At 34.4% G+C, this 22893-nt stretch overlaps 1 protein-coding gene across 10 annotated transcripts in view; it reads right to left on the bottom strand.

The window, feature by feature from the left end:
- LOC101399254 (mucin-16-like) overlaps positions 1 to 22893 on the bottom strand; it is a 118212-nt gene that overhangs the window by 639 nt on the left and 94680 nt on the right. For all 10 annotated transcript variants that reach the window (XM_087418554.1, XM_087418555.1, XM_087418556.1 and 7 more), the window contains one exon: positions 7599 to 7784. Coding sequence is in view for 2 of the 10 variants with exons in the window: in XM_087418551.1 (XP_087274677.1) it covers positions 7742 to 7784 (43 nt within the window). In the remaining 8 variants the exon portion in view is untranslated. The remainder of the gene's footprint in view (positions 1 to 7598; positions 7785 to 22893) is intronic.

Raw genomic sequence — 22893 nt, 5'->3', positions numbered from 1 at the left:
GGTCGTATCGTTCCATTTGATGATCAAAAGGAGAAAAGACAAGGAGTTATTGTTCAGTACATTAAAAGAAAATGCAGTTTTGTCATCCAGCTTAATCAGTACTTGAAATAAATTTTAATAGCACATGGCTTTGACTATGTTCTGGAATAGTTCTCACACTATTCTTTCCTATTACATTACGATTTTTTTTAAATGCTGTAGTTTTACAACAATATTTTCTCTTTATAGTAAAGAAAAAGGAAACTGAAACAAAAATTACATAGCAAAGAGAAGACAATTTGTAAGCTTCTTTAAAATGAATGGTTCATGAGGCTGATACTTTGGAAACCAGGCGAAAGGAAAAATCAAACAAAAAATATCATGTTGGCTTATCATATCTATATGAAAGCCAAAATACCAACAAAGTAGCCAAAAATACCAACAAAATATTGAGAATTAGAAAGTGTGGTTAGGGCCGGCCCCGTGGCTTAGCGGTTAAGTGCGTGCGCTCCGCTGCTGGCGGCCCGGGTTTGGATCCCGGGCATGCACCGACGCACCGCTTCTCCGGCCATGCTGAGGCCGCGTCCCACATACAGCAACTAGAAGGATGTGCAGCTATGACATACAACTATCTACTGGGGCTTTGGGGGAAAAAATAAATAAATAAAATCTTTAAAAAAATAAAATAAAAAAAATAAACATTCACAAACTACTTAAAAATAGCTAAATTATAGAAAGTGTGGTTATTCCTATGACTTTTCATTCTTGTAGCTGAATTTTTTTATGGATGAGTCAAAACACAGGCATGAAGTTTTAGATGCTTCTGTCTTGGAAGAATCTCTGAGGACTGATTTTTTAAGAAGCATGGCATGATAAAACTTTTTTTTGACTCTGCTAATCCTGCTTTTGACTGCAGAAACAATAATACTTTACTGTTCTACTTTTATCTCTACTTTTTTAACTCCTTCAGATTTCAACACCTTTCCTATTTCTGAAATTACATTCACAGTTGATCCTCAGTCTTCATTCATTTTGATTTTTCTTCAACAATAATCACATCACCTTGAAAATCCCTTTTCACATGGGGTTAGAACATCTCAATCTTAATATCCTGTATAAATTCTTTATCTTTTTCTTTTGCTTTTTACCTGTGGCCATGCCATTATGATAGAAAGCTCCTGAAAGTCAGAACTCAGCCTTCTGCTCTGTAGCCTCTTAGCTTTGAGACTTTATATGACTCTGTCTGTCTTGTATATGTCACCTGTTTGATGGCTTGGATAACCTCTTTCCTATGATGATTGTGCTGCCTGACTTATCTCCATAGCTTGTCAACTACATTTCCAATTGCCGGCTGAACACCTCCCTCTGAAAATCCTGCTATCCTGTCTCATTGAGTATTTCATTGAGACCAGCACAATTATGAGTAGACTCACAAAGGGACTTTAATCCAGGACCATAATAAACACAAATTTATTCCCTCATAACATGTCATCCTCTATAATAAATCCAACTTCCTCTTTGCCATTATGCTATGCTAATTTATAAAGGGTAGTTTTGTTTTAATAAAAGAATTCTCAGTTAATAAAGTCAAGTGATCTATAGCATATAAGAAGAATGAAAAAAATCATTAAAATTCCAACATCTACTGACATTCACCACTCATATTTTGGTGATCATGTGTTCCATCACTTTTTGTGCAAATTAATAATATCAAGTTTTCCTGAGCACTTATTGTGAAAATTCAGGTGTACATTATTATTTACCAGTCACCATCTATATGTGCCCCTTTACCCCTTTTGCCCACCCCCCAACCTCCTTCTCCTCTGGTGACCACTAATCTGTTCTCTTTGTCCATGTGTTTGTTTATCTTCCACATATGAGTGAAATCATGCAGTGTTTGTCTTTCTCTGTCTGGCTTATTTCACTTAACACGATACCCTCAAGGTCCATCTATGTTGTTGCAAATGGGAGAACTTTGTCTTGTTTACGGCTGAGTAGTATTCCATTGTATATATATACCACATCTTCTTTATCCATTCATCAGTTGATGGGGACTTGGGTTGCTTCCACATCTTGGCTATCGAGAATACTGGTGCAATGAACATAGGGGTGCATAAATCTTTTTGTATTGTTAATTTAAAGTTCTTTGGATTAAATACTCTAGTGGGATAGGTGGATCATATGTTATTTCTATTTTTAATTTTTTGAGGAATCTCCATACTGTTTTCCATAGTGGCAGCACCAGTTTGCATTCCCACCAGCAGTGTATGAGGGTTCCCTTTTCTCCACATCCTCTACAAAATTTGCTATTTTTTTTCTTGGTAATTACAGCCATTCTGACAGGGGTAAGGTGATATCTCATCGTAGTTTTGATTTGCATTTCCCTAATGATTAGTGATGTTGAAGATCTTTTCATGTGTCTGTTGGCCATCTGTATATCTTCTTTGCAAAAATGTCTGTTCAGATCCTCTGCCCATTTTTTGATCGGGTTTTTTTTTGTTGCTGAGTTGCAAGAGTTCTTTATATCTTTTGGAGATTAACCACTTGTTGGATATACGATTTGCAAATATTTTCTCCCAGTTGGTGGGTTGTCTTTTCATTTTGTTCCTGGTTTCCTTTGCCTTGCAGGAGCTCTTTAGTCTGATGTAGTCCCATTTTTTAATTTTTTATTTTGTTTCCTTTGCCTGAGTAGACATGGCATTTGAAAAGATGCTGCTAAGACTGATAGCAAAGTGTGCACTGCCTACATTTCCTTCTAGGAGTTTTATGGTTTCACGACTTACCTTCAAGTCTTTAACCCATTTTGAGTTAATTTTTGTGTATGGCATAAGATAATGGTCTACTTTCATTCTTTTGCATGTGGCTGTCCAGTTTTCCGAACACCACTTATTGAAGAGACTTTCCTTTCTCTATTGTATATTCTTAGCTCCTTTGTCAAAGATTAGCTGTCCATGGATGTGTGGTTTTACTTCTGGGCTTTCAGTTCTGTTCCATTGATCTGTGTGTCTGTTTTTGTACTGGTACCACGCTGTTTTGATTACCATAGCTTTGTAGTATATTTTGAAGTCAGATATTGTGATGACTTCAGCTTTGTTCTTTTTTCTCAGGATTGCTTTAGCTATTTGGGGATTTTTGTTGTTGCATATGAATTTTAGGATTCTTGCTTCTATTTCTGTGAAGAATGTCATTGGGATTCTGATTGGGATTACGCTGAATCTGTAGATTGCTTTAGGTAATATGGACATTTTAACTATGTTTATTCTTCCAATCCATCTGCATGGAATATCTTTCCATTTCTTTATGTCATGATAAATTTTCAACAATGTCTTATAGTTTTCATTGTATAGGTCTTTCCCCTCCTTGGTTAAATTTATTCTTAGATATTTTATTTTGCTTTTTGTGATTGTAAATGGGATTGTATTCTTGAGTTCTCCTTCTGTTAGTTCATTATTAGAGTAGAGAAATGCAACTGACTTTTATAAGTTGATTTTGTACCCTGCAACTTTTCTGTAGTTGTTGATTATTTCTAATAGTTTTCTGATGGTTTTTTTAGGGTTATCTATATATAGAATAATATCATCTGCAATCAGTGAGAGTTTCACTTCTTCCTTTCCAATTTGCATGCCTTTTATTTCCTTTTCTCACCTAATTGCTCTGGCCAAAACCTCTACTCCAATGTTGAAAAAGAGTGGTGAGAATGGGCACCCTTGTCTTGTTCCTGTTCTCAGAAGGATAGTTTTCAGTTTTTTACCATCGAGTATGATGTTGGCTGTGGGTTTGCCATATATTGCCTTTATTATGTTGAGGTGCTTTCCTTCTATATCCATTTTATTGAGTTTTTATCATAAATCAATGTTGGATCTTGTCAAATGCTTTCTCTACATCTATTGAGATGATCATGTGGTTTTTATTCCTCACTTTGTTAATGTGGTGTATCACATTGATGGATTTATGGATGTTGAACCATCTCTGTGTCTCTGGTATAAATCCCACTTGACCATGGTGTATGATCCTCTTAATGTATTGCTGTATTCGTTCTCTCAATATGTTGTTGAGCATTTTTGCATCTATGTTCATCAGTGACATTGGCCTATAATTTTCCTTCTTTGTGTTGTCCTTGTCTGGCTTTGGGATCAGGGTGATGTTGGCCTTGTAGAATGAGTTAGGAAGTTTTCTGTCTTCTTCAATTTTTTGGAATAATTTGAGAAGGATAGGTATTAAATCTTCTTTGAATGTTTACCAGAATTCTCCAGAGAAGCCATCTGGTCCTGGATTTTCATTTTTTGGGAGGTTTTTGATTACTGTTTCATTCTCTTTACTTGCGACTGGTCCATTCAGATACTCTATTTCTTCTTGATTCGATTTTGGGAGGTTGTAGGAGTCTAAGAATTTATCCATTTCTTCTAGATTGTCCAATTTGTTGGCATATAGTTTTTCACAGTATTCTCTTATAATCCTTTGTGTTTCTGTGGTATCCATTGTAATTTCTCCTCTTTCATTTCTAATTTTATTGATTTGAGCCTTCTGTCTTTTTTTCTTAGTGAGTCTGGCTAAGTGTTTGTGTCAATTTTGTTTATCTTCTCAAAGAACCAGCTCTTAGTTTCATTGATCCTTTCTACTATATTTTTTTGTTTTCTATTTCATGCTTTATTTCTATTTTATGCTTTAATTTTTACTATTTCCCTCCTTCTGCTGACTTTGGACTTTGTTCTTTTTCTAGTTCTGTTAGAGATTTATTTATCTCAATACTTATTTGAGATTTATTTATCTTGATACTTATTTGAGATTTTTCTTGTTTGTTAAGGTGGTCCTTTATTGCTATGAATTTCTCTATTAGGACTACTTTTGCCGCATCCCATATGAGTTGGTATGATGTATTTTCATTTTCATTTGTCTCCGATATTTTTTGATTTCTCCTTTAATTTATTCATTGATCCACTAGTTGTTCAGTAGCACATTGTTTAGTCTCCACATATTTGTCACTTTCCCAGATTTTTTCTTTAAGTGGACTTCTAGTTTCATAGCATTGTGGTCAGAAAAGAGGCTTAATATGGTTTCAATCTTCTTAAATTTATTGTGGCTTGCCTTGTTTCCCAACATATGGTCTATCTTTGAGAATGTTCCATGTGTACTTGAGAAGAATGTATATTCTGCTGTTTTGGGATGGAATGTTCTATATATATCTATTAAGTCCATCTGGTCAAGTTTTTCATTTAAGTCCACTATTTCCTTGTTGACTTTCTGTCTGGGTGATCTATCCATTGATGTAAGTGGAGTGTTGAGGTCCCCTACTATTATTGTGTGGCTGTTAATTTCTCCATTTAGGTGTGTTAGTAGTTGCTTTATGTACTTTGGTGCTCCTGTGTTAGATGCATATATATTCATAAGTGTTATGGCCTCTTGGCGGAATGTCCCTTTTACCATTATATACTGCCCCTCTTTGTCTCTCACTGTCTTTTTTATCTTCAAGTCTACTTTACCTGATATAAGTATGGCAACACCTGCTTTCTTTTGTTTGCCATTTCCTGGAGTGTTATCTTCCATCACTTCACTCTAGGCCTGTGCTTGTCTTTACAGCTGAGATGTGTTTCTTGGAGGCAGCATATTTTGGGGTCTTGTTTTTTAATCAATCCAGCCAGTCTGTGTCTTTTGATTGGAGAATTCAATCCATTTACATTTAGAGTGATTATTTATAACTGAGGGCTTTATGCTGCCATTTTATCTCTTGTTTTCCAGTGATTCTGTATTTCCCTTGTTTCTCGTCCTGTGTATTTCCAACTGCCATTTCAGTTTGGAGATTTTCTATGATGGTTTTCTCAGTTTTCTCTTTATTTAACAGTTGTGTCTCTGTTCTGATTTTTTGTTTAGTAGTTACCATGAGGTTTGTAAAAAACAATCTCATAGATTAGGTAGTCCATTTTTTGATAGCCTCTTATCTCCTTAGCCTAAGCAGGTTCTACCCCTTTCCTCTTTGTCTAAATTATTATTGTCACAACTTACTCTGTTTTGTGTTGTGAGTTTGTGATTAAAATGAAGTGCTTATAGTTATTTTTGATGCTTTCCTTCCATTTATGTTATAGTTAAGTGTCTGCTAACCTGTTTTGATACAGAGATGCAATTTTCAGATTTTTGTCTATTTATCTCCTTGTTCAAGGCTTTGTAAACTTTTTCCTTTTTTTTCAGGTAGGAGGGCCTTCTTGAACATTTCTTGTTTCGGGGCTCTTGTGGCAACGAACTCCCTCAGCTTTTCTTTATCTGGGAAAGTTTTTATTTCTCCAGCGTATCTGAAGGATAGTTTCGCTGGATAGAATATTTTTGGTGATAGCATTTGTCTTTCAGTATTTTGAATATGTCATTCCACTGTCTCCTAGTCTGTAAGGTTTCCGCTGAGAAATCTGCTGAAAGCCTGATAGGGGTTCCTTTGTAGATTATTTTCTTCTGCTTTGCTGCCTTTAATATTTTGTCTTCGCTGTTGACTTTTGCTAATTTTACTAATATATGCCTTGGAAAGGTCTTTTTACATTGATTCAATTAGGAGTTCTACTGGCTTCATTTACATGTAAATTGAACTCCTTCCCCAGATTTAGGAAGTTATCAGTTATTATTTCTTTGAACAAGCTCTCTTCTCCATTCTCCTTCTCTTCTCCCTCTGGAATACCTATAATCATGTTGCAATTCCTAATTGAGTTGGATATTTCTCAGAGAACTTCTTCATTTCTTTTTAGTCTTAGTTTTCTCTCCCCCTCCATCTGAAGCATTTCTATATTTCTGACCTCTAAATTACTAATTCTGTCCTCCATAATATCAGCTCTGTTTTTCAAGGATTATAGATTGTTTTTTATTTTATTCATTGTGTTCTTCATCTCCAGAATTTGTTTGGTTTTGTTTTAGAGTTTCAATCTCTTTTGTGAAGAATTCCCTCTGCTCATTAATTTTATTCCTGAGTTCACTGAACTGTCTTTCTGAGTTTTCTTGTAACTCATTGAGTTTCCTTATGATATCTATTTTAAATTCTCTGTCATTTAGATTGTAAATTTCTGGGACTTTAACATCGATTTCTGGACATTTGTCATTTTCCTTCTGGTCTGGAGTGTTAATGTATTTTTTCATGCTGTCTGATGGGGTGGACCTTTGCTGGCACATAGTGGTAGTATCTGGTTGCAGATTCCACCTGCCACTACTGTGGGGGAGGCAGGAGCTGTGTTTTCTGGGCCTGCTGCATCTACTGGCAGTTGTGCTGATAGGGCCTGTCTGCATTTGTCCACTGGCCACCACTGCTTTACACACATAGGCACATGTGCTCTAACTGGGATCCTCTGCCCTGGCCGATCAGCTGAGCTGGTGTGCCAGGCAGGATGTGGGGGAGGGGGTGCTTTCTTTCCCACTCTGCACTCACTGGTGGCCTGCCTGGGCTGCTAGGTTTGGTGGAGGTGCCCCTGTAGTGATTGAGCTGCCTTCGTGTGGAGTGTTTCCACAGTCTGGGAAGCAACTCTGAGAGTGAAAGCACTCATGTGGAGGGCTGCTTTCCCCCATCTCCTCTCAGAGTCACACACTGGCCACTGTGTGAAGTCCTGTGCCCCAGATCGCTGCTACTGGGGAGGGGCAAGAGATGTGCTTACCTCCTTCCACTGCTTCCTGGGGGATCCAGTACTCCCACCTTCAGACATATGGCTGCATGTATCTCTCAGACATCTATTGTGTTGTGTGGATGTCCTCTGTTGGTTTATGAACGTCCTTTTCATTGTGTCTTGGCAGGGAGAGACTAAGGGAACAGCTCACTCTGCCATGATGCTGACGTCACTCTCCTTGAGAAATTTTTAAGAATGATAAAAGACACTAAGTCACAAATAGATAAAACATTCAAGAGGGTTACATGAAATGAAAACCATACCTAAACATACCTACAGATCGGAACCAAAGACAAAACTCTTTAAATTTTAAAATTATCTGGAAAAGATAAAATAAGTTACCTTTAAAGGAGGTAAAAATACTAACAGCTGAATTTCAAAGAAACAATTGAGACCTGAAGGTAATGGAGTGATAAAAGTGCTGAGGAAAAAAAAATATCAAAACAGAATTATATATTCACATAAAATAATACTCAGGAATGTAAATAAAAAAGTTTTTTTAGTGAGGCAAACAAAAGATAGGAATTTATTACCTGTAAGCCCACAATCAAGGAAATATTAAGGTTTTCTGATTCTGTGTTTATTTTTTCCTTGCAGTTGGAAAATAATTTTAGAAGTAGCAACATATAAAGAGCAATGAAAAGGAACACTATCTGGCTGAATTTAAATGAATGTCTATAAAATAATAACAATAATTCAATAATAATAAGTCACTGTGGAGTTAAATAGATAAATTGAATTAAAATATATCACAACAACAGCATTAATATGATAAGTGATATAAATGTTATTAAAATTCTTTCATTTTCTGGAAAGATAAATAATAACTAATTTATAAGGGTTTTGAAAAGTTACAGATATTTGTTTGAATTTCTAGAGTTACCAATAGAAAAATGGTGTAACAATGATAAGCAACAAGCCAATAGATATGAAAAACTGATTAACAAATAAATCTTAATCCATACAAGAGAAGACATAAAAAGAGAAAAAAAGATGCTAAGCAGGGCTGACAAAAAGAAAGCAAATAGTTCAATGGTAGATTTAAAATCATATATATCAGTAATTACATTATATGTAGATGTAGTAAGCATTCCAATTTAAAACTACAAAGATTATCAGACTGGACTTTTAAAAGCATCATATTTATATGCTGTTTAAAATATAAAAATCTGAAACACAAAGATGCCAAAAAGTTAAAAAAATAAAATGATAAAAAATATATATTATGCAAACAGTAATAAAAATAACTAGCACAGCTATATAAATATTAAGTAGTGTAGATTTGGAGGCAAATAGTTTTATTAGAGATTGTATCAGTCAGGTTTCTCCAGAGAAACAGAACCAGTAAGTAGGAGACAGGTTAGATAGATATAGAGAGATAGAGAGACAGACAGACAGACAGACGGGTAGATTATCAAGGAAGTGAGTTACATGACTGTGGGAGCTAGGAAATCTGAAACCCTGGGGCAAGCCAGCAAACTGGAAACTCTCTGACCGGATATAATGTTGCAGTTCACAGGCAGAATTTTTTCTTTTTTGGGGAAACCTAAGGTTTTTCTCTTAAGGCCTTTCAACTGATTGGATGAGGGACACACAAATTATCACCTTTAATCATCCTTACTTAAAGCCAACTAATTATAGATGTTAACTACATCTACAAAACACCTTCACAGCTACCAAGATTAGTATTTAATTGAAGAAGTGGGTACTATAGCCTAGCCAAGTTGACATACAACTAATCATCACAAACACAAAAAGGGAGTACTTTATAATGTAAAGTGTTTAGTTTACCAGGAAGGTGTGATAATTCTAAATTTCTATACATTCAATAACATAACCTCAAGATGTGTAAAGCAAAAATTGATGGAGGTGGAACACAAAAGACAGAGAGATAAACCCACAATTAGACTGCAATTTTTTTGTTTTTATTTAAAATCTCAGTGACAGAACAAGCTAAATACATAGGCAATTTTAAAAATAGGATTAATGAACTTGATTTAATTAAGATATATAGAATATCAAACTCAACAATTTCAAGACATGTATTATTTTCACGTATACTAGAACATTTACAAAAACTGACCATATATATGTAGGTCCCTAAACAAGTCTCAAAAATTTCATAAGATTAAATCATACAGAATATATTTTTTAACCAAGAGAAATTAAGCTAGAAATAAAAACAAAAAGTTAACAGGGTAATCCCTGTATGTTTGAAAATGAAGAAACATTTTATATAATTCACAGGTCAAAAAAAAAAAACACATCAAAATGGAAACTAGAAACTATTTTGACTAGAATAATGGCAAAAAAAAAAAAAAAAGATATACTTCCTGGGACGCAGCTAATGGCATACTTGGAGGGAAATATACAGCCTACAATGTATAAATTATTTCAAACAAAGGCTTTGTATCTGTCTCTGATTTTGGAAAAATAAATAACACAGTAATCTCAAAGAATATAAAAGTAAGAAAATAATGTAAAAGGAAGTAAATAAGTGAAGACATTAATGAAATAGAAAAATATATAGATATGTTTGAAAAGAATTGTAATCTGCTGATAAGACTAATAAAGAAAAAATAAAGGAGCAAACACCTAATGTCAGGAATGAAAAAGGAAACATAACTGTAAGGCTATAGCCATTACAAATATGTTAATATTCAAGTGAGAATCTGAGCCACGTTTTTGTTGTTGCAAATTTTAACTGAAAAGAAGTGCAAAGTATATGGAGTAAATATGTTTTCCTTAAGAACTACATTTCCTTAAGAACTACATTTCCTTATAAACTACATTTATAATAAATATAAATTATAACAAATTTATAATTATGTTATAAATTATAAACATAATTATATCTATGTTTATATTCTTAGCCATATCTATAGATATAGTAAAAATACATCATTTAGATGGCAGTTGTGATCCATACACAAAAAGTTAATAAAAGAACACAGTTTGAAATGGTCATGCTATTTAAGGCTTGAAGGAAAAATATTTAGTTGCTTATAGGCTCAAAATGAGAAGTCAACCTGGTATCATTCATGATGAAAATGATAATATTCAACATTATGGTGCCAAGTGAACCCATGATTAAGTTGAGCCTCCTGAAGTGGTTGATGCATCTATCATCTCCACCATTTTAGAGGATTTAGTGCTACCTTATCACTACCTATGACCCTTGAGACCCTGTAAAAGAAACTTATGACTACTCCTTTCATCCTTCATTTATAGATATATCACAGAAACCTCCTGGTCACCTGTCTTCCTAAGATACAGTGAGGCAGTCTTTCACACTCTGAAGCATGTATCTCCAATGATAGAGCTACCTGAAAACTATTCTTTGGGTGAGAACTCTGAGAATGGTGAAGAGAATGTTCATTAAGGTTTAGAATTAGCTGATAACAGGGATGGGGGACAAAAATGATGACAGGAAGATTATGAGAGAGTAAGAGTAAGCGTTTCTAAAATCTTCATGATAAGGAGTGTTATCATGAATTTTGATTTTATAAACCTAAACATCTCTCATGAGTTTGTTGGGGATATATCTGTATAATTTCATACAGCTTCCTTTTTTTCGCAGAGGATTTGAACAACACCTGTATATATGCTGGTGGTTAAGTCTCAAGATAGAGGCTGCAGAATTTCTAGATTTTTTTCCCCTAATTTAATGCAGAGAGGAAAGCTTATCAATTATGAATTGTTAAAAATTCATGATGCCAATAGGAAAGATTATTGGAGGTCTGGTTTAAAGGACACTAAGATTTGTTCTTTAGACCGATGTGCCATCTTGTGGATTTTTATTATATTGCGATTAATATGTTCCTTTGTAACCCCATTTTGTTCCTTAGAGGAGATTAAAGTCTGCTTGTATCTGATATCTGGCTGGATTTGATGCTCACAAGGCCCTGAGTCTTCACCATTCAGAAGAAGATTCAGCAAAGTAGTTTTGTTTGGGGAATACATGTATCCTAGTTCTATTTTATTATATCAATACATAGTGAGCGGGGGACCAGTTTGTTACAGAGAGCCAGGGATGACCCCAAATGGTTTTTCTGTTTTTACACGATGATTACTCTTTTGGTGCTACAAATGTGAACACTGTTTTGTTCTCTGTGTTGATTTTATTTGTTAACAGTGTGATATGTCTTTGGACTTAGATACCAAATCAGTGTAAGTTTCTTTGCTGTCTGTTAGTGCACAAGAAGAGTGTCCAGCTTCTGATGCGGTTCAGATGCATGTTTAAGAACAAGGGTGACCGTGGGAAGCTTAGCTGTAAAGGAAGGATATATTGTGGAGAGTGTTAAGTTTGTTTTCTCCAGCGAATATGAAGGTTTTCATCATGCTGTCTATAAGGACCTATTTCAAAAGATGATGAACAGTTTTGCATTCTAAGACGTATCAGAGATTCTGAAACCACATATTATTACATTGTATATGATTTGAGTATACCCAAGCAATCCAGTATATGTCCCAGACTATACTACCCACAGATCAAACAGGGAGTTACAGTGGGAGTTTTCAAAGTATGGATTATGCTAGACAGAAATGTATAAGTATTGAAATCAGGGATAAACATTAATTGTATCTCAAAACCTTATAATGGGTATTTTACAGGTACACAAACTTGGGACCCAGAGTAGAAAGCGAATATGCTGTTGTGATAGTAACCTCAGTTTACATACATAAATAGCGTTTTTCTACTGTGTTCTAATTGTACTAATTTGTTCTAAGTGTACTAACGTTTCAAACACTTCTTTCTGATTACTGAGACCTAACGTTGATGTTGACACACCATTTGATGAATACTGGCTAGATTTTTCTAATTCTGGAAGAAGCTGTTCTGATGCAGGAAAAAAAATCTGAAAAATGAAATAAGATATTATCATATGTTCCAGAGAAAATGCTTAGTGCTACATCCACTGGAACCTCCAGTACAGAGCTATATCTTTGTACAAAGTTTAGTATGTAGAATTTATGGAAATCCTCAGTGCAACACTTAGTAGGAATGACCTTGATCCTACCAATGGTGTGAACATGGAATTTGCAGAAAATCTACTGAAGAGACCATGAATTTAAAATACTTTCTCCAACGGTGTTTATGCTGAAACCGTAAACCGTTGTGCTCTACATCAGTATGCTGGCCATAGTGAATGCCTTTTTGAATTCCCACTAAGTTGTTACATAATTCAAAATTCATTCTACTAGAGGAAGAAAAATCATACTTTAAATTAAATTTTTTGGCAGAATTTGTGTAGAATTGGTATTGTCTCTTCCTTAAATGTTTGCTAGTTTCATATGTAAAGCCATCTGGGTCTGGAGTTTTCCTTATGGGAAAATATTAACTATGATTTTAACTTCTTGACTAAGTAAAAGATTATCCAAGTCATCTATTGCTTCTGAATTAGCTTTGGTAATTTGTGATGATGGGGATTTTTCCACTGTATATAAGTTGTCATATTTATTAGCAAAAAGTTCTTTTACCATCTGTAAGATATGGAAAAATGTCCCTTTTCATTTTACGATATTGGAGATCTGAATCTTCTTTCTTTTCTCCTCATCATTCTGGCTAAAGGTTTTTCAAGTTCATGACAAAGAGTCACCTTAGAGTTTCACTGACTTTTAAAAAAATATTTTCTATTGTGCACATTCTATTTTGTTGATTTTCACTCGATTATTTTCTCTCTTCTGTTCACTTTATTTTGCTCTACTTTTTAAATATTTTTACGGTTGCACCTTAGATCATTGATTTGAGGCATTTCTTTTTTCTAACATAAGCGTTTTTAATTAAAACTAAATTTCTTCTAAGCACTATTTTAACTGTAGCTCTCAAATTTTATGTGGTATATTCATTTTCACTCAGTTAAAATATTTGCTAATTTTCCTTGTGATTTCTTCTTTGAGTCATAGTTTATTCAGAATTATGTGATTTTCTTTCAAATAATTCGAGATTTTTCAGATATTGCAGTGAGAAAACAATATGATTTCAATGCTTTTAAATTTCTTGAGGGCCGGCCCCGTGGCGTAGTGGTTAAGTGCACACGCTCCGCTTCGGCGGCCCAGGCTTTGCAGGTTCAGATTCCGGGCGCACACTGATGCACTGCTTGTCAAGCCATGCTGTGGTGGCGTCCCATATAAAGTGGAGGAAGATGAGCACGGATGTTAGCCCAGGGCCAATCTTCCTCGGCAAAAAGAAGAAGATTGGCATCGAACGTTAGCTCAGGGCTGATCTTCCTCACACACACACACAAAAATTATTGAATCTGTTTTATGGCTCAGAATACAGTCTTTCTAGGGTATTTCTTAGTGCATTTTTCTATTATGCACTGAAAAAAATGTAATTTTTAATTCAGACAGTGTCTTACAAGTGCCAATTGGCTTAAGTTGGTTGATGGTGTTTTTTCAAAGGTTCTATATCTTTAGTAATTTTTTGTCTACTTTTTCTATCAATTATTGGGAGAGAATATTGGAATCACTAAGAGTAATTGTGAATTTATCTAGTTTTTCGTTCAGTTCTACCAGTTTTTACTTCCTGCATGTTGATGCTTTGTTATTAGCTGAATGCACATTTTGAATTATCATGGCCTGTGGATGAATGCATCCCTTTATTAGGATAGAATAGTCCTCTCCCTCTTGAAATACTCTTTGTTTTTTGTGAGGAGAACTAGCCCTGAGCTAACATCTGATGCCAATCCTCCTTCCTCTTTTCTTGAGGAAGATTGGCCCTGAGCTAACATCCGTGCCCATCCTCCTCCACTTTATATGGGACGCCGCCACAGCATGGCTTAACAAGTGGTGCGTTGGTGCGTGCCCGGGACCCGAACCTGCGAACCCCGGACCACCACAGCAGAGTCACAGCAGAGTGCGCGCACTTAACCGCTGTGCCACTGGGCTGGCCCCTGAAATACTCTGTCTTTAAGTCCACTTTGAGTAACAGAGTTTGGCAACTACATCCCACAGACCAAATCATGCCTGCAGTTTGTAAATTTTTTTAAGAACACAGACACACTCACTTATTTCTCTATTTCCAGTGGCACCTTTAACACTATAACGACAGAGTTGAGTAGTTGTAGCAGAGACTAGAAGGCCCACAGCCTAATGTATTTACTCTCAGCCCCTTAACAGAACTTTCGCAACTGCTGGTTTAGATCATTTTCATTGCAAGTAAATACTGATTTGGTTGGATTTAAATCTATAATTAGGCTATTTGTTTTTTATCTTAAGCTTTTTCTTTGTTTTGCTATGCTTTACTCTCTCCTGTTTTAATTTAGTATTATTAAAATTCAATCATCTCTTCTATAGGCTTATTAGCTGTATTTCTTTAAGTTTTTAATGGCTACTCCAGGTTTTACAACGTGCCTCTTTATCACAATCTATCTTAAAATAATATTACACCATTTCACCTATAGAGGAAGAACCTTACACACTGTACTTCCTATCTTTTGTGCTATCACTATCACACATTTTATTTCTATGTTATAAACCCCATACTACATTTGTATTTACTTATTTATAATACATTATCTTTTAAATAAATTTAAAGTGAGGATAAAATGTGTTTACATTTACCCAGATGTTAGATCATTTGCAATGATCTCCATTCCTTTGAGTAGATTCAAATTTCCACATCATATCATTTCCTTCTGCCTGAAAATCTTTTTACAATTCACAGAGTACATCTCTACTGCTTGTGAATTCTGTTAGCTGTTGTTGTTCTGTGAAAGATTTTAATTCACTTTCTATTTTGAGAGATAGCTTTGCTGGATATAAAATTCTAGATAGGACACAAATCTTGGGAAATTTAATAAGATTTAAATCACACCAAATATCTTTTTTGACTACAATAATATGAAACTAGAAATCAACAAGAGGAAAGTGAGAAGATCTACAAATATGTGGAAACTAAACAACACAGTTCTCAACAACCAATGGGTCAAAGAAGAAATCAAGAGACAAATTAAAAATTACTTTGAAATAAATGAAAATGGAAATACAACCTATCAAATCTTATGTAATGCAACAAAAGCAGTTCAGAGAGGGAATTTTATAGCAATCGACACATATATTAAGAAATCAGAAAGATCTCAAGAAAACTACCGAACTATTCACGTCAAGAAACTAGAAAAAGAAGAACAAATGAAGCCAAAAGTTAGCAGCAAGAAGGAAACGATAAAGAGGAGAGCTAGAACAAATGAAATAGAGACAAGAAAAACAATGGAAAAGATCAACAAAACTAAGAGTTGGTTCTTTGAAAAGATAAAGTTGACAAAACTTCAGCTAACTAATTAAGAACAAAAGAGAGAAGACTGAAATAAATAAAATAAGAATGAAAGAGGAGTAGTATCATACAACTGATACTACAGATATACACAGGATCATAAGAGAGTACTATAAACAATTATATGCCAACAAATTACAAAACCTAAAAGAAATGAATACATTTCTAGAAACACACAACCTACCAAAACTGAATCAGGAAGAAATAGAAAATCTGAATAGACTAATAGTGAGTAAAGAGATTGAATAAGTAATCAAAAACCTCCCAACACAGAAAACCCCAGGACCAGATGGTCCTTATACAAATATAATAGAATATTATTTAGCCATGAAAAAGGAGGATATCCTGCCATTTGCCACAACATGGATGGACCTTGAGCATACTACTCTAAGTGAGATTTGTCAAACAGAGAAAGATAAGTACTATATGACATCACTTATATGTGAAATCTAAAAAAGTCAAACTCATAAAAAGCAAAAGTAAAATGGTGATCACCAGGTGATGGGGGGTGAGGAGATAGGACAGATGTTGTTTAAGCATACAGACTTGCAATGAGTAGTAAATAAGCCATAGAGATCTAATGTACAGTATAATGAATATAGACAACAGTTTTTTACTACAATCAACAAACTTGCTAAGAGACTAAAACTTAATTATCCCAACCATTAAAAAGAAAGGATAATTATGTAATGTGATAGAGGTGCTAAATATCACTACAAGCAATCATATTACAATATATAAATGTATCAAATTTGCATGTTTACAATATTATTTGTCAAATACATTCAATAAAAAAGAAAGTATGAGGTGATTTAAAAATCAACAAAAAAATTGCTGTTAAATGTTTATTAATAATTTTTATAAGAAATCTCTTCAACAGAAAGTATTCTTATAGAAATTATATAAAAAGTGGGAGCTTCCTGAATATATTCTTGTTTTTTGACTAGTTTCTAAGCAAGGAATGAACATTTATACATGGTTTAATTAACAGCCTTATTGTAAAAATGATGGTATGTGTCATAAGACTTAAAAAATTTTTCTATTAGACTTTACTTGTTAGAGCAATTATAGGTTCACAGCAATATTGAATGGGACATACAGAGATTTCCCATATATCACCCCCACCTGCATAGCCTCTCCTATTACCAACATCCCTCTGTCTCTCACAGAGTGGTACATTTGTTACAATTGATGGACTTTGTACATTGACACATCATTATCCAAAGTTCATAATTTACATTAGGGATCACTCTTGGTGTTTTACATTCTATGGGTTTGGACAAATGTATAGTGACATGTATTTACCATTGCAGTATCAAGCAGAGTATTTTCACTGCCCTAAATATCCTGTGTTCCACCTAGTAATCACTCTTTCCTCCCCCACCCAACCTATGACAACTACTAATCTTTTAACTGTCTCCACAGTCTTTCATTTTTCAAAATATTATATAACTGGAATCATACAGAATGTAGCTATTTTATATTAGCCTCTTTCACTTAGTAATATGCATTTAAGTTTTCTTTTCATGGCTTGATAGCTCATTTCTTTCTAGCACTGAATAATATGCCATTGTCTGAGTGTACCACAATTTATTTGTCCATTTACTTACCGAAGGACATCTTGGCAGCTTGGAAGTTTTAGCAATTAAATAAAGCTGCCATAAACATCTGTGTGCAGGTTTTTGTGTGGACACAAGTTTTCAGCTTCTCTGGGTATATACCAAGGAGCACATTTGCTGCATCATATGGTAAGAGTATATTACTTTTGTAATAAACTGCTAATCTGTCTTCCAAAATAGGTGTACCATTTTGCATTCCCAACAGCAGTAAGAATTCCTGTTGTACTACATCCTCATCATTTGTTGTTCTGGATTTTGGCCATTATAATAGGCGTGTAGTGGTATACTGTTGTTTTAATTTGCATTTCCCTTATGACATATGATGTGGAGCATCTTTTCATATGCTTAGTTACCATTGGTATATCTTCTTTGGTGTGGTGTTTGTTAAGATCTTTGGCCCATTTTTTAATCAGGTTGTTTGATTTATAATTGTTTAGTTTAAGATTTCTTTGTATATTTCTGATAATAGTCCTTTATCAGATGTGTTTCTGAAAACATTTTCTCTCCATTTGTGGCTTGTCTTTTCAGTTTCTTGACAGTGTCTTTCACAGAGCAGAAAATTTTAAATTGAAACCCAGCTTATCAATTCTTTCTTTCATGTATCATGTCTTCCTGTGTATCTCTCAGAAGTCATTGACAAACCCAAGGTCATCTAGATTTTCTCCTGTGTTATCTTCTAAAAGTTTCATAGGTTTATGTTTTCATTTAGATCTGTGATCAATTTAATTTTTGTGAAGGTGTAAACTCTGTGTCTAGATTCATTCGTTTGCACACAGATGTCCAGCTATCCCAGCTCCATTTGTTGAAAAGATTATCTTTTCTCCACGGTATTGCCTTTGTTACTTTGTCAAAGATCAGTTGACTGTATTTATGGGGGTCTGTTTCTGGGCTCTCTATTCTGTTTCATGGATCGATTTGTTTATTCTTTCACAAATACCACACTGTCTTGTTTAATGTAGCTTTATGGTAAGTCTTGAAGTTGGGTAGTATCAGTTCTCCAACTTTATTCTTCTTCAATAGTGTTGATTTTTCTGGGTCTTTTGACTCTCCATATAAACTTTGTAATCAATCTGTCAATATCTGCAAAATATCTTACTAAGATTTTTATTGAGATTACATTAAATCTGTAGATCAAATTGGGAAGAACTGACATTTTGACAATATTGTCTTCCTATCCATGAAGGAAACATCTCTTCATTTATTCAGTTTTTTGATTTTGTTCATCAGAGTTTTTTAGTTTTCTTCATATAGATTTTGTACTTGTTTTGTTACATTTATACCTAAGTATTTCATTTATGTGGATGTTAATGTACATGGTATTGTGTTTTTAATTTCAAATTCCACTTTATGATGGCTGGTATATAGGAAAGCACTGACTTTGTATATTAACTTTGTATCCTGCATTCTTATTATAATCACTTATTGGTTCCAGGAATTTTTTTGTTAATTATTTCAGATTTTCTACATAAGACAATCATGTCATCTGTGAACAAAGATAGTTTTGCGTCTTCCTTCCTGATCAGTATACCTTTGATTTCCTTTTCTTGTCTTATTGCATTAGCTAGGACTTCTAGTACAATGTTTAAAAAGATTGATGAGAGTAGATATCCTTGCATTTGTCCTGATTGTAGTGAGAAAACTTTAGGTTTATCACTAAGTATGATATTAGCTATAGATTATGTGTAGATATTCTTTATCAAGAGGAGGAAGTTTGCCTTTATTTCTAGTTTACTGAAAGTTTTTATCATAAATGGGTGTCAGATTAAAAAAAATTTTTTCTAGACATATTGCTATGGTTACACAATTTTTCTTCTTTAGCCTGTTGATGTGACAGATTATGTTAATTGATTATTGAATGTTGAACCAGCCTTGCATACCTCAGATAAATTCCATTTGGTTTTGGTGTATAATTCTTTTTATACATTTTTGGATTTAGTTGGCTAATATTTTGTTGAGAATTTTTGCATCTATGTCAATGAGAGCTATAGGTTTGTAGTTTTCTTTTCTTGTAACATCTTTGTCTGGTTTTGATTTTTAGCATCTAGCAATGGGTAATGCTGGCCTCATAGAATGAGTTATAAAGTATTTCCTCTGCTTCTATCTTCTGAAAGAGACTGTAGAGGATTGGCATAACTTCTTCCTTAAGTGTTTGGTTGAATTCACCAGTGAACCCATCTGGGCATGCTGTTATTTCTTTTGGAAGGTTATTAATTATTGATTCAATATCTTTTATAGAGGAAACCCTATTCAGATTGTCTGTTTCTTATTGTGTGTGTTAGCAGATTGTGTCTTTCAAGGAATTGGTCCATTTCATCTAGGTTATCAACTTTGTGGTAATAGGGTTATTTATAGTATTTCTTTATTATCCTTTTAATGTCCATGGAATCTGTCCTGATATCCCTTCTTTCATTTCTGATAATAGTAATTTATGTCTTATTTATTTTTTTTGTAGTTAGCTTGACTAGAGGCATATTGATTTAACTGATCTTTTGAAAGGAATAGATTTTGGTTAATTGATTTTCTTGTTTTCAATTGCATTGATTTCTGCTCTTTTCTATTATTTCTTTTCTTCTGCTTATTTTGCATTTATTTTTCTCTTCTTTTTCTGGTTTCCTAAGGTGGACGCTTAGTTTAGACTTTTCTTATTTTCTAATATATGCATTCAATGCTACAAATTTTCCTCTAAGCACTGCTTGCACTATTTTATACAAATATAAGTAATTGGTGACTTCACTTTGACTTAGTTCAAAATACTTTTAAATTTACCTTGAGACTTTTTTAACCCACTGTATTTAGAAGTGTGTTGATTAATCTTCAATATTTTGGGATTTTCCAGCTATTTTTCTGTTATTGATTTCTAGTTTAATTGCAGTGTGGTCTGTGAGCAGACAATGTATGATTTCTAGTCTTTTAAATTTGTTGAGGTATGATTTATGGCCCAGAATGTGGTCTATCTTGGTAAATGTTCCATATGAGATTGAGAAGGATGTGTATTTTCTTGTTGGAGGAACTACTCTATAGATGTCACTTATATCCAGTTGATTATGTTTTTGATTTCAACTATGTTCTTATTGATTTTCTGCCTGCTAAATCTGTCCATTTCTGATAGAGGGATTTGTGGCCTCTAACTATAATGGTGGATTCATCTACTTCTTGCAGTTCTATCAGTTTTTGCCTGACATATTTTGATGATTTGTTGTTGGGTGCATGCACATTAAGGACTGTTGTGTCTTCTTTGAGAATTGACCTCTTTATCATTATGTAACTCCCTCTTTATCCCTGATCACTTTTCTTGCTCTGAATTTTGCTTTGTCTGTAATTAATATAGCTACTCCCACTTTTCTTTGGTTAGTGTTAGCATGGTATATCTTTCTCCATCCATTTACTTTTAATCTATGTGTCTTTATATTTACAGTGGGTTTCTTGTAGACAACAAATAGTTGGGTCATGTTTTTGATCTATTCTGACAATCTGTCTTTTAACCTGGTGCATTTAGACATTGATGTTCAAAGTGATTATTGTTACAGTTGGATTAATATCTCCCATATTTGTTACTGTGTTCTATTTGTTGCCCTTGTTCTTTGTTGCTATATTTTGTGTGTGTGTGTGAGGAAGATCAGCCCTGAGCTAACATCTGACACCAATCCTCCTCTTTTTTTTTTGCTGAGGCCCTGAGCTAGCATCCATGCCCATCTTCCTCTACTTTATATGGGACGCCGCCACAGCATGGCCTGACAAGCGGTGCGTTGGTGTGTGCCGGGATCCGAACTGGCTAACCCCGGGCTACTGAAGTAGAGTGCGTGCACTTAACCACTTGTGCCACCAGGTGGCCCCCTCTTTGTTGCTACTTTTGTCTTCCACTTTTTTCTGCCTTTTGTGGTTTTAATTCAGTATTTTATATGATTCCATTTTTTTCTCATTTTTAGGATATCAGTTGCACTTTTTTTAACTTCTTTTAGTGGTTTCTCTAGAGTTTGTAATACACATTTACAACTACTTAACTCTTTACAACTACTTAACTCAACTTACAACTACTTAACTCACACAGGTGGTGTGACTAAATTACAAAAACAAAGAAGTCCTAATTCTTCCCTCTTATCCCTGTAACATTGCTGTCACTGATTTCACTTAATACATAAATCTATATACATATAATCAAATATATTATTGCTATTATTATTTTGAACACTTATCTGTTAGATCAATTAAGCATAAGAAAAGTTTTTATTTTGCTGTCCCTTATTCCTTCTCCAACGCTCCTCTTTTCTTTATGTGGATCTGAGTTTCTGACTGATATCATTTTCCTTCTCTCTAAGGAACTTCTTTTAACATTTCTTGCAAGGGAGGTCTATTGGCAACAAATTCCTTTAATTTTTGTATGAAAAAGTTTTTATGTCTCCTTCACTTTTGAAGGATAATTTCTAGAGTACAGAATTTTAGATTGGATTTTTTTTGCTCTCAACACTTTAAATATCACATTCCACTCTCTTGCTTGCACAGTTTCTGAGAAAAAGTGGGATGTGGTTCTTATCTTTGTTCCTCTTTAGAAAAGGTGTTTTTTCCCTCTGGCTTCTATCAAGATTTTTTCTTTATATTTGATTTTCTGTTTATGATATGCCTAGGTGTAGTTTTTTGGCATTTATTCTATTTGGTATTCTCTGAGCTTCCTAGTTTGGTGTCTGACATTAATTTGGAGAGATTCTCAGTTACTACTGTCTCAAATATTTCTTCTGTTCCTTTCTCTCTTTCTTCTCCTTCTGGTATTCCCATTACATGTATGTTATGGTAGTTGTCCCATGGTTCTTAGATATTTCTTAGAATTTCTATCTCTCTGCTTACATTTTGCATGCTATTTTATCAACTGGAGCCCTCAGCATATTAATTATAGTTGTTTTAAATTCTTGGTCTGATAAATCCAATATCCCTGCCATATCTGAAACTTGTTCTGATGGTTGCTATGTCTCTGAAAATTTTGTTTTTTTGCCTTTTAATATGCCTTGTAATTTTTGTCTTGATAGCCAGACACAATGTAGTGGGTAAAAAGAACTGCTGTAAATAGGACTTTAGTAATGTGGTGGTAAGCTGCAGGGGAGGGGAAGCATTCTATAGTCCTATGATTAGGTGTCAGTCTTTTAGTAAGCCTATGCCTCTGGAGTGTGAACTTCACAAGGCCTTCTAGTTCCCCCTCCCCCCTTGTTAGGAGGGACAGAACGGCTATGGTAGGCTGGCATTGGGTATTTCCTTTTCCACAGGTCAGTTTGGCTCTGGTAGAACCCCTTAGTTAGATTCTGTTTAAGTAGTTTCTCTTGAGGGCAGACCTGGGTAATGAAGAATAGAATGTTCTGGTATATTTCAAGATGTTTCCTTTCCTTCCCCCTCTGCTATTTCCCCT

The sequence above is a fragment of the Ceratotherium simum genome, chromosome 28 (genome assembly GCF_057802395.1).
Source record: "Ceratotherium simum simum isolate JZ-2026a chromosome 28, ASM5780239v1, whole genome shotgun sequence".
NCBI lineage: Eukaryota > Metazoa > Chordata > Mammalia > Perissodactyla > Rhinocerotidae > Ceratotherium > Ceratotherium simum.
The sequence above is the reverse complement of the archived record's forward strand: the minus strand, read 5'-3'. Positions and strand labels throughout refer to the sequence as shown.